This window comes from Notothenia rossii, assembly GCF_949606895.1.
Source record: "Notothenia rossii genome assembly, chromosome: 1".
Lineage (NCBI taxonomy): Eukaryota > Metazoa > Chordata > Actinopteri > Perciformes > Nototheniidae > Notothenia > Notothenia rossii.
In genome coordinates, this window is record NC_136912.1 from 19,761,324 (window position 1) to 19,777,219 (window position 15,896).

The following is a 15,896-nucleotide window of genomic DNA, read 5'->3' on the forward strand; positions in this document are numbered from 1 at the left end:
TTAGCAGGGGCAAGAGCATCAATCAGACATGTAGTTTTTGACCTGAAATGATCCACCATATCATCAACACTGTTGGATGGAAGTCTGATAGTGGAGGAGAAAGCCTCAATAAACAACTTGTTTGTGTCTTCAGTTATGTGTCGTTTTGTGAGAATCTGTGTTGTCCCTTTATTAGAAATGCTGATATTCATTTTGAGAAAGATGCAGGAGTGATCCGAGAGGCCAACATCAGTGACCATGGGTCACTAGGTCAAGAGTGTGGCCCAATTTGTGAGTGGGCCCTGTCACATGCTGGGTTAGTCCATCGCTGTCCAGAATATTATTAAATTCGATAGCTCTACTGTCCTTCGGGTTGTCAACATGAATGTTGAAGTCACCAACCATGAGTATACAGTCAAAATCTATGCAAATAATCGACAATAGTTCAGACAAATCATCCCAAAATTGTACAGAATATTTTGGTGGTCTGTAGATAGTTATAAACAGTGCTCGACAGGAAGAATTACATTGAACGGGTAGGTATTCAAAAGAGGGAAATGATTGAATTTCTATTTTCTTACATTGAAAAGCAATATTAAATATAGTAGCAACACCTCCTCATTTTCTGTGTGCTCTGTTTTCACCCAAAAAATTAAAATTTGGCGGGGCTGTTTCAATGAGAACAGCTCCACTGTTGTTCTCGTCTAGCCAGGTTTCTGTTAAAAACATGAAGTTAAGGCTATAATTGTTAATACAATCATTAATTAAAAGTGACTTTCCTGACAAGGACCTGACGTTTAAAACAGCCAAGTGCACTACGTTCTCTTGAACTGAGTGGGTTGATATGGGGACAGTTATCAGGTGTGCACTTTTTCTTGTACGTAGAGGGCAGGGTGGGTACCTTTTGTTGATGCTTCTGAGCACAGGGATAGGGAGTTGTATAGGCTTTGAGGTCCCTGGCTCCTCATCATGTCCATCAGAGAGGACACATGGATAACCGGGTAAACAGTCTGACAGTCTGTGTGAAACATCGTTGTGAAGAGAAGGTTTCCTTATGGGCCGCTGGGTGGCGTCAGTGAGCAGGATGGGGTGTGTATGTTGCAGTGAAGAAGAGTTACCATCAGTGACCGGTGTTGTGTCCAGGTTTGCTGCAGCAGATTGTCATGTGCGTTTGGCAGAGGAGACAGCGTGAAAAATATTTAAATGAAAGAAAATATTTATAATGAAAATGTTTCCACACAAATCATAATGTTTTGTGAATTATTTGGCGGCCCACTTGCAATGCCTTCGTGGCCCACTAGGGGTTCGCGGCCCACAGGTTGGTAACCGCTGTGCTAGAAGAAGAGGAGACAGACAGGGTTAGTGTCTGGGAGGTCTTAATCTCAAACTGTCAACTCTTACGAGATGAAACAGAGCTGAGGGGCAAAGTCTGATTAAACTATATGATATGCCCTTTCTCTCATTTTATAAGTACTGATTAACCAGATGCTCACAATACTGAACTATTCCAACTGCAGATTTTCATGAACAAAAATTCCCCTTATTTAATACCTAATGTGACAAGAGCATCCTATTTCAATCATTTTAGTTTTTTGGCTTGCTATATCATTTATATACTGTGACACATCAGTTAAACATTTGTTCACCTCACGCATTTTGTGTTGGGAAATACATCTTATAGGCTTGGGAAATGTCTTATATGTTCATACTGTTCTGTCAACGAAGTCTTTGATCCTCCTTGAATAACAAGACAGCAGAAAGGGGATCACCTGTGGTCTCACCACACTGCTACCTCTCAGCGGGTTACAAAGACATGAATGAACTAGACACAGAAGTAGCAATAGAGGCTCATCACAACAACATGATAATCAATCATCTCCTGTACTTATGTTCTGGCGACGCTAAGCATAGTGTTGTTACATCATTAAACTCTCTTCTTCAATAGTCATTTCAAATAGTTTTGAGAGGCACATGATGTTGTCCTGCTGATAGGAGCATCACAAAATAATAATTTTGGTTGATTTTGGCTGTGGAGGACTTTAAAGGGGACATATCATGCTATATTTGAACAATATATGGCCCATACCTATATAAAGTATATAAATATAGTTTTTTTTTCAAAATACCAAACATCCTGCATTTTAGCCATGCCTCATTTCGCTCTATTTGCTCTTTCCAGCCCTGTTTTTGCAGGGCGCTGATTCTGTGATCCCCTGCAGGAGAGGGGAGCGTGGTTTGAGATCAGCTGCTGGGCTACAGCGGGGAGAAGAGGGGGAGAAAAAGAGATCTCCGTCCTCCATGTTTTATTCTTATAGATGATTATATAGAGTCATTATTCATTTGTTTTAAAGCTCAATAAATAACAAAGAAGACCTTTGACCGGCACTTTTCTAATTTTGTCCGGAAGATTTAAACTTTAACGGACATGTTGACCCGCGAAAAAAAATCTAACTGAAACTCTGCCGCGCGGTCCCCTTGTTCCTTGGAAGAGGAGGAGAGGTGGGTGTTTGTCATCTTCTGGTGGACTAACCAAAGATAATTACAGTGCTTGCCTCGACGGGGAGGGATTGCATTGAATTACAGGAGCAAACGCTTGCCTCGGGGAGGGAGAAAAAGAGCCACAGCGGAGAATAAACAGAAGGGCAACCATGGCAACCATGCACGGGAAGTCTTCTTCGCTGCTTTTGTGGCAGACTACAGCGCCACTTACAGGCCTGGCATATGTACTACAGCGTCTCCAGCGCTTTCGAGCGGCAATGGCCGGCGGTGGCCCAACCCCACATTCCCCTGATAGGTGGAGAGTTGACCAATAAGCGGAGCACCCCTTCTGTGACGTAGAAAATAATTCAAATCTGGATCAGTCTGTATCAGATCCGTTGCAGCCCCGTTTTTAGAGATTTGGGTATAGAGAAAAAAGAGAGAGGGTTGTGTTTTCTGACACTTGGTGAGTTCCCTGGAACACCGGGGACACATATTCATGTATAAAAGACGTACAAAAGTGCATGTTGCATGATAGGTCCCGTTTAAATAAATGTTAACTACCTAAAGGCAAAGGAATCCCACGCATTACACGTTTAGGCGCTGCTAGTACAGGGTTTAAACAAAAATAGGGGAAAGACATTTTAAGGTTCAGTCAGGGTCAAACTAGGTGAAAGACCCTCTAAGTGTAGGCAACAGGTCTGACTGAGTATGATGGCATATCAGACAAGAACATGGAAATCTGTCTCTCTAGTGTCACTGAAAAATCAGCTGTAGTTGGACTGTATAAACATGTTTGAGTCAAGATTGGAGGCTTTAAGGAACAATGAAGCAGAAAAGAATTGGCATTGCCTGTGATACTGTAGCTGCGTTGTGATAGTCAAAGTGTTTACTTTCTCTCTTGCCTCAAAATATCTGCCTTGTGAAGACCCCGGGTTAACACTATGCGTTGAGATGAGTCATGTGACAGAATTGTGTCTGCAAGTGTGACCCTCCATGACCTCCGTTTCATGCTGCACATGCACACGGAGCTTTAGAAATGATTAATTATGCAAATTAATATTCCAAGGTGACCGGCGCAGAATGTGCTAATTAGACATTTGAAGTTGCGTTGACCCTGTATTGTTATTTAAACAAACTGTCTGAGGATGCAGAGTGTACCGGAAGTTGGTTATTCCTTCATGTGGGAGGGGAGGGAGATGTAAAGTCATATAAGAGCCTGTATTCTGGAGGGAACACTCCCAACGACTCTGTTTACTGGAACTTTGGTAATTGTGTCCTGCTGTAATGTTTCACTGTCTTGTCCCAGTATTAATAAAATGTGTGTCTTCTCATGTTTGATTATACACAAACTGTTGTTAGATCTCTCAGGCTGACAGTATTGTCCTAAGAGCATCCAATGTTAATGCTTATGTAGCGTAAAAGTAGATGCAAAACAACATGCATAATCTCCCAGGGATGTTTTCCGCTGTTGTCTGAATGTTTGTTTAAACTTTGATGGGTGTTCGTAGACCTCCCTCCCTCCCTTCCTCTCTCGCCTGCTTGCTTCCTCCCACCTTGCTACACCTCCCTCCTATGTTTCCTCCCTCAAGCTTTCTGTAGCTCAGCGAGAAGAGAGGACTGGATGATAGAAAGAAATGTTGAACACACAGCGTGTCAGAGTTCCTGTTCAGACATGGCAATGCACCCACACGCCTAGAGACATGAAAACACAGTCACACACCCACTCATTCAAACACACAAATAGCATGTGCTGTAGATGGCAGATAACACAGAAAGAAACCTGAAGCTGCGTTGTATTCTTGGAGTGTATATATAAACCATGAGCTGGAGGTGTGTGTGTGTGTGTGTGTGTGTGTGTGTGTGTGTGTGTGTGTGTGTGTGTGTGTGTGTGTGTGTGTGTGTGTGTGTGTGTGTGTGTGTGTGTGTGTGTGTGTGTGTGTGTGTGTGTGTGTGTGTGTGTGTGTGTGTGTGTGTGTGTGTGTGTGTGTGTGTGTGTGTGTGTGTGTGTGTGTGTGTGTGTGTGTGTGTGTGTGTGTGTGTGTGTGTGTGTGTGTGTGTGTGTGTGTCATGGGTTGGCTTTTTAAGGCCTCGGGCATGTGTGTTGTCACCGAATTCAATGCCAATCAGTGCACAAACGATAGGATGTCTGCCACAAACAAATTGAAGTAGATCAGATTTGCACATTGCCATGGGAACGTTCAAATTCATTATTTGATTTTGTTATTCATAAAAGGCAGGCATCCAAATGTGTTTAGTGTCTGTAGAGAAAAGAAAAGTTGAAGCAGGTCTGACAGTAGAACAGACATGTAACGTAAGAATTTTAAATTAGGCCTTCCTCTTCACTGCGCAGTAAAGCTGAAATGTGTTACGTGTAACAAGTCCCCCCTTCCCCTCCCTATAGCATTAGTCCAAGTGGGGACGCTGTCACTTTGCTGAAGAGGTTAAACATGTTGAAGGAGGTTCTCTCAGTGCTGTCTCATTTGTTTAGCCATCTGCCGCTGTGAGACTTAATGCTGTTAAACATAAAGAAGATTCTTCATCAACAGTACAGGCTATTTTGGGAAATATGTTTGTGTCGGATGAGAAGGTCACCCAGCATGATGACTTCCTGAAGTGTTGCCAGCCAACCAGTGTAAATCCCCATGAAACCACTAGACTCCTCTTTTTTATGTTTAGTTTTGTGTACTGATTGAACATACACAGTTAATGGGAAATGGCAATAGGTTTATTCAAACAGGTGGATTAGTTAAAAAGGCAAGAAAAGATTATTGTAACAATCAGTTTGGCAAAATCTGACATTCCTGACAGGAAATAAGGTAATACAGCATATCAAAATTCTAACATAGCACAAGGTAGGGCCAGAGCCCACAGGGGCGGGTCTTATAGACTTTGAGACCGTGGCCAGGTGTTTGCAATTCCTTGATGGCCTCTAGCTCCAACAACAACATGCATAAACCTCTGTAATCTCTACATATTAACAAGAATCTCACATTGTTTCTTATATCTTATACAGTTTTCAGAGTCACTGATTTGGACCCCGTTGCAAACTGATAATAAGGAATCAGAACCACAGAGGCGGGAAGAAGACAAAGACATATATTAACAATAGTGACTTTAGGAAGAAAAACTAAATTAAACTACAAACATAAGCGCTAGGAGCATGACAACTGTATGCTAAGCTAAGCTAACCACTACTGACTAGCTCAGTTTTTGAAGTAGAAATTATATTTGTATCAACATTTCTGTAAATAAGGGAATTGTGTAAATAGTATTTACTAACATTTTAATATTTTGGTGTGCTTTGGGAATTTAAAACAATCCCACATTATAATACAAGATCAACCATCCCAAACACACCATTTATTATTCGTGTTTGCTGCAATTACTTAAATTAAATTGACAAGAACTGCAGTACTGCTTGTTTCTTATTTGTCTCAAGAAAGTTATCCCCTGCCAAAACCTTTTATACACAAAATGCTCTCCCACTTTACGAACGTGAATGGGATTCCTAATATACTTTGTTATTGTTTGATTCTCGTTGCTGATGAGCGCCACCTGTTCATATTGTCCTTTTTGTGTTGCACTAAATCTGAGTCTTGAAAGCTATGTCACCATGAAAGTACCCTTGTCCATTTCCCCTTCTCAAATGAATTAGATTCACAGACGTTTTGACCTGTCATGGAAGAGCACAGATGGAACTAAATGATGTCTCCTTTCCATCAATTACTGCAATGCAATGCACCGATTAAGTCTCATTAGGTACAGCTTTGACAGACTAGTTAACCTGTCTGTTTCATACAAAAGTGTATTCAGACGATCCCCTTGCTTAAACTATGTGTAACTTCTATACATATTCATTATAACCCCTTTACGATAACAGAATTATGTGTAAACAACAACTTCCATGCTGTTTATTGCCTGCTTCATACTGAAAACAGCTTAGCCCGCCAGCAGAGGCTCCTCGTGTTTTGGTGCTGATAAATGTGTCCTTCACATACAATAGGAGTTCATCTGGCAAACATTAAGGCTGCAGATTATGATCAAACTAATCAGCAGTTTTGCAATATTTAGACTCACATTCCTTTTTGAGCTTTTACTTTTTGTTTCAGGCCTATTCCCGCATGGCAAACTAACATTGCCCAAACCTTTACTGTTCAGTTAGAGAAGCTCACTGTGCAGTTGTTTTGTCGCCTGCGGGGAACAGGCCAAAAGGAGTTCGAGTGCTGTTCACTGAAGTATAAATGAATAATTTGTACTTGTACATCTGTCTCAGCTGTGCAGAAAAGCATGTTTATTCATCTTTTCACTGTATATCATCCCCTCTTTTACTCTTTCTCTCTCTCTCACATTCAATCTCATCTGAATTGCTAATACATTTTTATTATGAAACACCTTTTAAATCGCTATGAAGGTCATATGTTATGCTTCATAGGTTGTGCTTTGCATACAGCTGGTATTTTAAATTAAACGTGCGGTACAATAATAATTTAGGTTATGCAGATACACACATACACACTTGTAATTCTTCTCATCCTACCCTCTGCTTTTCCCAGGGTAGTTTCTCTCTCTCTCTCTTCTTTGCCTCCTCTTGTCGTCTCCACCGCTCAGCTCTTTTTCACCCCATCTGTGTCCCACCCTACCCCTCCCACCTCCCTCCCATCCTTATTCACTTCTTCTTCTCTTCCTTCATCCGCGTTATTTTCTTTGATCGCCCTCCATTTGTTTCTCTACCCTCCCACTCTGCATTCTAACAGCGCTGAAGGGATCGCTCTCTCGCTCTCTATCTCTGTCAGTGCTCTCTCTTTCCCCCTCTCTATCTGTCTTTCTCCTTATTTGTCTCCCTTTGTCTCTATCTCTCTCTCCCTCCCTCCCTCTCATCCCTCACTATCTCTCCATGCACACTTGATTCATTTTACACATTACCGGAGCATCCATCATTTTGCTGTGGGAAGGAAGAATCTCTCTTTTCTTTTCTTCTTGTTAAATCCGTGACCGTATTTTCCACTCTTTTTCCCGCTGTCTTTTCTTTTCCCAACTCCTACACTCTTTCTGCGGATCCAATCCTAAAGCTGGAACCAATATGTTTTATTTCCAGCTGGTCATCATGGCAGGGACTGTGCTGTTGGCGTACTACTTTGAGTACACGGACACGTTCCCCGTCCACATCCAGGGCTTCTTCTGTTTCGACAAAGCCTACTCCAAGCCGTTCCCGGGACCAGAGGACAACAGCAAGGCACCGCCTGTCCTCGTCTACTCCCTAGTAACCGCCATCCCCACTGTGACGGTGAGTCTGTGTTCAACTTGTAAAAAAAAATGTTCCTCCACAGGTGCTCATCATGCAAACACTACTCAAGCTAAGCCCCTACACACATACACACACAATATCGATCCAAAACATGTACCACATATAGTTCCTCCTCATCTACACGTGGTGTTTGTGGATTGAAAGAGGAGAGAGCTGTGTTGGTGTATTCTCGTGGTCTCGCTGCTCGGTTTGTGTGGATGAGTTCTCATCATAACCATGGCAACGGGCACTATATTTGTCCTCCATAGAGCAGTTAAAGATACCTACAGTGTACAGAGAGTCTGTCCTTATTTCCAGACTGCACGGCACTAAAACAGAATTAAACATCAGCTAAATGGCTTCCCCTATTTGTGCAATAGAGACGGCACAGTTTTCGATAGCTTGCACCAGACCGTCTTCATCCAACGCTCTAAAATCCATATTTAAGCGTGTTTTAATAATTAAACATCAATACAGAATTGCAATTTGTGGGTCATGAGTTCTTGGCAACAAGCAGCGAATACAAAATAAATATTTAATTGCTCTATTTTTACCATTCACAAATGTCACTACTATCAACTAAATCAGTTTAGAGTCTATATTGAAAAGCACAGCAAAACTGTTAAACATAAGATTATACTGAATCACATTACATTTGCTATACTCTCTTGTCAGTACGGTTGGATGTTAAAACATAGCTTCACATTCTCATCAAAGCTCGGTCTCCAGGACTGTTTGTCTTGTCCCCCAGGGCTTGTCTCTTTGATGTCCCACAGTTAAGTGGCATTATGACATGGTTGCCTCTGAGCCACATATCTTTGCAACACACACACACACACGCACACGCACACGCACACGCACACGCACACACATACACCTACACTGGCATAAACACAAGAAGACGCACATAATCACACATATACAGAGATTCCTGGGTCATTCGCTTCATTGTACTTGGGACTATCCCAACCCCTTCCTCTGCCATCCAAGTTTAATATATTCTGAGCTTATTGTTATTTAACAAATACGCCTGTTTCACAACTGTATTCATAAAAACATTTTGGGGTAATTCTGGAACTTATTATGTCTGTAAATGTTACATTTTATAGGATTGGAACCAGTCTTTTATTTTGATTTAAGCTTATGTTTTGGATCAGAGATTGTGCTTGTTAGAGCGTTCTGATGATTGTTTCTAACACTATTGCACACACAGGCACTACTAACTCATATGACACAACAACAGGTGCATTTTGTGTGTGTTTCTTTGAATCCTAGCATGCCCTGTAATGAATGGGGGCTGCAGGCACCAGGGGATGTGAGCTGTGCAGAGTGGGAGCGCAGTGGCATGATTTTGCCTGAAGTGTGAAGCGGGTTTTTTGAAAGTCAGAGCATCTGTGTTCTCTCTCGCTCCCAGATACCGCTCCTTCCCACCAGCCTCTGTTCAGATACAATGGAAAAAAGATTATCCATCTCTCATTTCTCTCAAATTTGATGCCGACTTTTAGCTTCAAACTAAAATGGATGAGCTGAACACCTGACACATACATTTTGTGTCTGTGTGTGACAGCTCATGATGATATTTGGATTTACCAGAAACTGCAGTAGTTTCTCTTATTTTTGTTCCAGACCCTCTCTCTTGTTGCTAGTGTCTCTTTATATAAAGATGAGGAGGCATAACATTCAGAATGACTGCATTTTCTTTCCTGCACTCCAGACATTTAGTATGGTGGGAGTGTCGAAAAATACTCCAGATTACAAACCAGGTTACAGCCAGGCTGGACCTGACATGTATTCCTTTGTGTTGTCAAGTCAAAAAAAATTCCAGATCATAAAGGTCCCCTATTATACTCTTATTCAACAATATATGAATGGTCTCAGATATATTCAGAACATGTCTCTGAGGTGTGTGGCTCAAGATACCAGACAGATCATGCATTGTAGCATCCCATAAACCCCTCTGTTTCAGCCCTGTTTCAAAAGTGCTGATTCTGTAGCTTTAAATCAGGGGTGTCCAAACTACGGCCCGGGGGCCAAATGCGGCCCTCAGGCCATGAAATATGGCCCACAAATTAAACTTGTGCTTTTTTATATTGTACTTCTTCAATATATATGTACAAATATATTACACAGTAGTATTCATGTGTTAATAAGCCCACTTTTCAAATAACTTCAGTCAATTCATGTTGAAAACATTTTACAACAAATCTTAGTTGATAAAAAAAGCCCAATCACGTATTTACATAACAAGCTTGAAATATAGCCTACATACTTCCACTTATTATAATCACTCTGGGGCTTCTGTTTTAAGGGACGAGCTGCCAACAAGATAAATAAAACCCTATAGAGAGCTGTGATGTAGGCTGTTTTTTTCTTAAAGCATATTCATGTATCAAGCCTAATTTACCTTCATGTTGCTAACTTATAACTTAAAGGTGACCTATCATGCAAAATGCACTTTTGTACGTCTTTTATACATGAATATGTGTCCCCGGTGTTCCAGGGAACTCACCAAATGTCAGAAAACACAACCCTCTCTATTTTCCTCCATACCCAAATCTCTTAAAAAGGGGCTGCAACGGATCTGATACAGACTAATCCAGATTTGAACACTTCTATGACGTCACAGAAGTTGCGCTACGGCTATTGGGCCAACTCCACCAATCAGGAGGAGACAGCCACGGACATTGCCGTTCGAAAGAGCTGGAGACGCTGTAGTACATATGCCAGGCCTGTAGATCGTGCTGTTCTCACAGAATCAGCCCATGAAAAGACAGTGTTAAATTGAGCGAAATGAGGAATGGCTAAAATGCATGATCTGTTTGGTATTTTGAAAAATAAAAGGTATAAATATGCCTTATATAGGTATGGTCCTACACTATATCATTATTAGCATGATAGGTCCACTTTAACTTAAGAGGCAATATACCTCACCTCTATAAATGCAAATGAACTGCCCCTACCCACGCCCCTCTGCAAGATGTTTGCTTTGAAAGAACACAATGATGCTCCAGGAGGATATTCAAGTGATAAGGTGGGCAGGTTTTACCTTGGCTGGTTTCTGGCTAATGGTTACACAACCCAAAAAACATTGTGACATCATAAAGTGGCCAAAATCTGATCAGCTCATTTTCAGACAGGTTTTTATATAAATGGAACAGGACTTAAAGAGTGATTATCTTTTTTCCTGAAACTTTCTGAATCTCTTAACACAGAGGGGAGACATATTTATGTATTAAAGTGTGAAGCTGACCGTTGAGCGGCCCGACCAAGCAAGGAGGCAGAGGCAGCACGTCCAAATACAACCCGGTGTGGGCATTTATTACTCATTGTGGTACATGACACAGCCTCAATATTACTGTCTCACGTGAACACAGTCACCAGCAACAAGGATCTCCCACACACAGATACTAACAGGAAAACAGAACCTAAATACTCACAGGACTAATCAAAGCAACAAGACACAGGTGAGGAGGGAGGAGAAAACACAGGGCACCAGGTGAACACAATCACCAGCAACAGACAAGACGGGAGGGGGAACACTTTTCAAACTAAAACAGGACACAGAGACAGACAAACTAAAACTATAGACAGATCGTGACAAATAGATGCATAAATTACATATATTCACATGCTTCCTGTGTAATGTTTTAGTGTTGAACAAATGAATATGCTTCGCCAATAATGAAGCTATATCCTACTTAACGGAGACCGAGATCTGAGGCCCCAGAGATCACCTCTGTTACATAAAGACATGAACATTTTGCATAGGTGACCTTTAAACTTCCCACAATGCGAATCAAAGAGTCTCTCAACTCACCTTCCTTAGAAATCTGCAGTTCTCCTAGCCTTATCAGCGATGACCCAGATGACATAACCAGGTTTTTTTTTATCACTTGACAAAACTCCCTTTAGGGCCTAAGATATATCATACTGTGAAAATGTTCACAGGCTCAGTACTCCCTGAGTTGGTGCAGTGCCCCTAGAAGAATCTCCACCTTAATTTGCTCGCTTTTAAGTGAATCTGTTAAATCATTGTTGAGAATGCTTTAAGCGTAATCCTCTCTCCACTAAGAGACTGTGGCAGACGCTGCCCTACCACCACCAGGCCCTCAAGGCAAGCGGGGGATTATGTTGCTATCACTGCTTTAACGTTTATCCACATTAACACAAAAATAAATATCATATTACACTGTGGAGCTTTGATACCAGGCCAGACAAGTCTATTCAAATGAGAGTTTCAGTGTTAGCCCCAAAGTAACATGAACATAATAGATTTTTTAAATTACTCTATATAACACAATCTACATGACACTACTTTAATACCTTCATACTTTTATAATAATAATAACCTACTGAAGACTGTACTTGACACAAAGTGATGGGATACGATAGCTCAGGCACGACTCTGGATGCCCTGCCATCTTTGTTGCAAAATCAAACATCGTTAAAATACTTGTTAACAACAATTTGCTGAACATTGTTGAATTCATTACTAATTTGCCAAGAAGTGAAACAATGCAACATTTGTTAGTGCTCAAGTATACACTGAACTTTCGTTTGTTTACTAGAACACTCTGCAAGGCACTTTCAAGGATAATTTCTGATCTGTTCATGACGTCTTTTATGCTAACATATTATTTCCTTTTGTGTATTTATTTAAACATGTTTGTGTGTGTGGACTGGCGTTCGCTCCAGAACAAGTATTATTTCAGTTTTTGCACAATAAGTCCTTGATACAGTTCATTTTATGTGGAATAACTACGATGAGACCAGGATTTTGTTCCTACTAAAGCTAATGACTAAACTAAATAGTTTTTTTACTTTAAACCACAACAGGTTTTCAAAAATATCCTCCCATGTTTCTTGAACCTGATCAAATGCCTTGAAACTAATAATGTTAAATGCAGTGGCGATTCTTCAGGGCTTTGATGTCAAATTAAACTTGGATTATCTGAGCGGCACATACCATGGTATGTGCCGCTCAGATAATCCAAGTTTAAGCTAGATTTGAGTGTTGATGTGGGTACTGGATTCAGATTACAGCAGAATACTGTGAGAGTGAGGCAGAGAGAGACGAAGAGAGAGGAAGTGAGAGGGTGAGGGAAATAGAAGCACTTGTGTTGTACTTGGCAAGTATGCCGTGAGTTTCAGTGGATCAGTGAAGGTAAGTGTGTGGGTGGATGACGGCGTACATCCTCTCCTCCATTTCCACTGAAAACACATTCTGTAAAGGTGTGTGTGTGTGTGTGTGTGTGTGTGTGTGTGTGTGTGTGTGTGTGTGTGTGTGTGTGTGTGTGTGTGTGTGTGTGTGTGTGTGTGTGTGTGTGTGTGTGTGTGTGTGTGTGTGTGTGTGTGTGTGTGTGTGTGTGTGTGTGTGTGTGTGTGTGTGTGTGTGTGTGTGTGTGTGTGTGTGTGTGTGTGTGCATTTTGTGTAACGGAGACTGAATGTGTGTGCTGATTGCACATTACAAAACCACCCATCAGTCCGCACAGTTAAGATCAGATGTGACACAGAATCAAATGGTAATTGCAGGCTTAAGATGCATGTGGCACAATGTGAGCGCTAACAGAAAATCAAGACTCACACTGTGCAACAAACAGACACACAACCACTTATAAGCTCAAGTAAGAGGAAGTGAAGGAGTTACATTTTGAATGCAGCGGTTTGTTTTTTTCACCTGTTTTATGTGGGTCAAGAGCATACAGTAATTCTAAATACTTTTGCCCTGGAGAGCCCCGTTCTCATGCTACTAAATATAAGCTTCTCAAACAGTACGGGAAAGCAAAGTGAGTGCACTCTTTGAGAGTGGAAACAGAGTGGGTTCAAAATGCATCGCACAATGTGAGGAAGGGGGAGAATGAGCAACCCAAGAAACCGAGGTACGAAAAAAGGAACAAAAGAGAAAACTTTACCAAAAAAGAAGATTGTTTTCAGCTGGGAAAACGCTGTATTCTATGAGGCTGTTTTCAACCACATCAATCATTTTAGACTTGGGGCGAATTTCAGATTCGTCATGCGTTGTTTGGACTGTGCTTTGGCACCCAGCACAAATTATTATTATTCAATCAGACAGTGAAAGAACATATATTGTGAGCTCTAGCTTTACATCGCAAATGATTACAGAATGAGTTGGAAATAAACAACAACATTTCTAAAATCCCATGGTGTATGCCCAGCTTATGGACGAGGAGTGAAAGAGACAAAATAGGGAACAAGAGAGTCGGTTCGCTGCCATGTCTTCTGCTGTCTGTTAAACCTTGGAAAGAGCCTTCATGCATAATGCAGCTCCATGTGACAGAGAGATGGGGATTGGGGAAAATATGGAGGCAGACCATATCATCCGGTCATACCAGAGTTAATTGAGTCAGAGCTCTTGATACACTGAAACTGTATTGTGATGTGGTTGTCGTCATATCTTTGAACAATATGCTGGGTGTCATTAAAGCCAAATGGTGTCGCCCCGTCCACACAGCAGCTTTAAAAAAATCTTCCAACGCTTCTCTGCCCATTGACTTTGAATGGGGGTGACGTCACTTTGCCTCGCTTTTCGCCGAACTGCATTGTGGGGAAGCAAAGCAAAGATTTCTAGGATTTTCAGGATTTTCAGGATTCAAAAGTTGAGCAATGTTCAACTTTTGAAGCAAATCCCGTTTATGCAAATCTGACAGTACAAGCGCTAGCCAATCAAACCGCGTGCAAGCTGGGAGAGCCAGACCGCAGTTCATTTCCTCATATTCCAAACGAGAACTTACAGTAGCAAAATCCTGGAAATCTTCGCTTTGCTTCCCCACAAAGTAGTTCGGCGAAAAGCGAGGCAAAGTGACGTCACCCCCATTCAAAGTCAATGGGCAGAGAAGCGTTGGAAGATTTTTTTAAAGCTGCTGTTTGGACGGGGCGGGTGTTTGAAGCGTATGATGAATGATCAAGTGGGACAATAGTCAGAGTTGAAGAGGCTTATGCCAGGAAAATAGCTAATTCTGGTTAAAATAAATCTAAGGTGCTAAGGAAAGTGATCCCATTAACCTTCGAGAGGTCAAAGGTCACAGTAAGCAAGAGGTAAAGGAAGAAATGCTCTGTTTTTTAGAAATGTTGATTTTTTGTTTTGTGGTTAAACATTTCCCTCACAAATGGACAAACATAGATGACATGACATCATTTGGACATATTGCTAGCTAATGGAGTTAGCAAGCATAAGATAGTTTGAATATCTATGACATTAACAGCCACATCAGTTTTTGTTCAGTTTGCTACTCTTGACCACATGTTTACAATCATTTTGGTAAATCCACTGAAAGAAAGAAGCAGAGGTGCCTGCTCCTCCAGTAATATTCAATTCAAGAGACTGAATCTCGATTTGTAGCTGTTTTAGTACCATCACTGTAACTTACATGTCAATGTTACTCATTTTTGGGGTTGGCCATAAAGCAAATATGGCAAATAGGAAGTAAATTATTCACAAAATAACCTAAACTATTGCCCCATGACACGCCTATGTACCCACCAGTTGCATCTCTGCTCTGACGGCCTTTCCCGCCCACCTCCTGTTCTTCATCCCTCAATCACACAGCTGCTTCCCATTTACTCTAATTAGATCCACATCTAATAATACCAGCCCATCCTCTCTTTCTTCTTCTCAGCGTTTTTCTGATGCCTGTCCCTTACCTAGATGCTGAAGGAAAATATAGATACGGTCTGTTTATAAAGAATCCTACCAGCAGGATTACACTGAATGTATTTCCTCGTATTGCACAAAAACTAGTGCTGTGATGTTGGATATTACAGAGACTGAATTACAAATGCAGATCCTGCTGTTTTTTTATCTAGATGTTTGCATCTTTTTAATACAATGATAGTTTCCCTAAAATGTGATTTAAAAAAAAAACACAAATATTTACTTTGAACAGTTTTGAAATATATTGAACTGTAACACCTCTTTGTATAGTTTTGCCAGACTCTTGCCAATTCACAGCTCCACTCCTCTCTTCTACCTGCCTATCGCGCCTGTTACCTGTTGCAATCTTCAAACTATTTGTTTGATAGATATTTTCAAATATTCACTACATCACCATGCTGCATCCTTCTGTGTTCAGGGGCCTCATTTATAAAGCCTTGCGTAGGTTTGACGTGGGAAGGTTGCTTACGTAGGACAAA

The 15,896-nt window shown here is 41.2% G+C and overlaps 1 protein-coding gene across 5 annotated transcripts in view; it reads left to right on the forward strand.

Annotated features, from left to right (window-relative positions):
• The window catches only part of plppr2b (phospholipid phosphatase related 2b), a 61,855-nt gene that overhangs the window by 21,334 nt on the left and 24,625 nt on the right, over nt 1-15,896 (forward strand). For all 5 annotated transcript variants that reach the window (XM_079666102.1, XM_079666105.1, XM_079666101.1 and 2 more), the window contains one exon: nt 7,556-7,744. In XM_079666102.1, the coding sequence (XP_079522228.1) occupies nt 7,556-7,744 (189 nt within the window). The remainder of the gene's footprint in view (nt 1-7,555; nt 7,745-15,896) is intronic.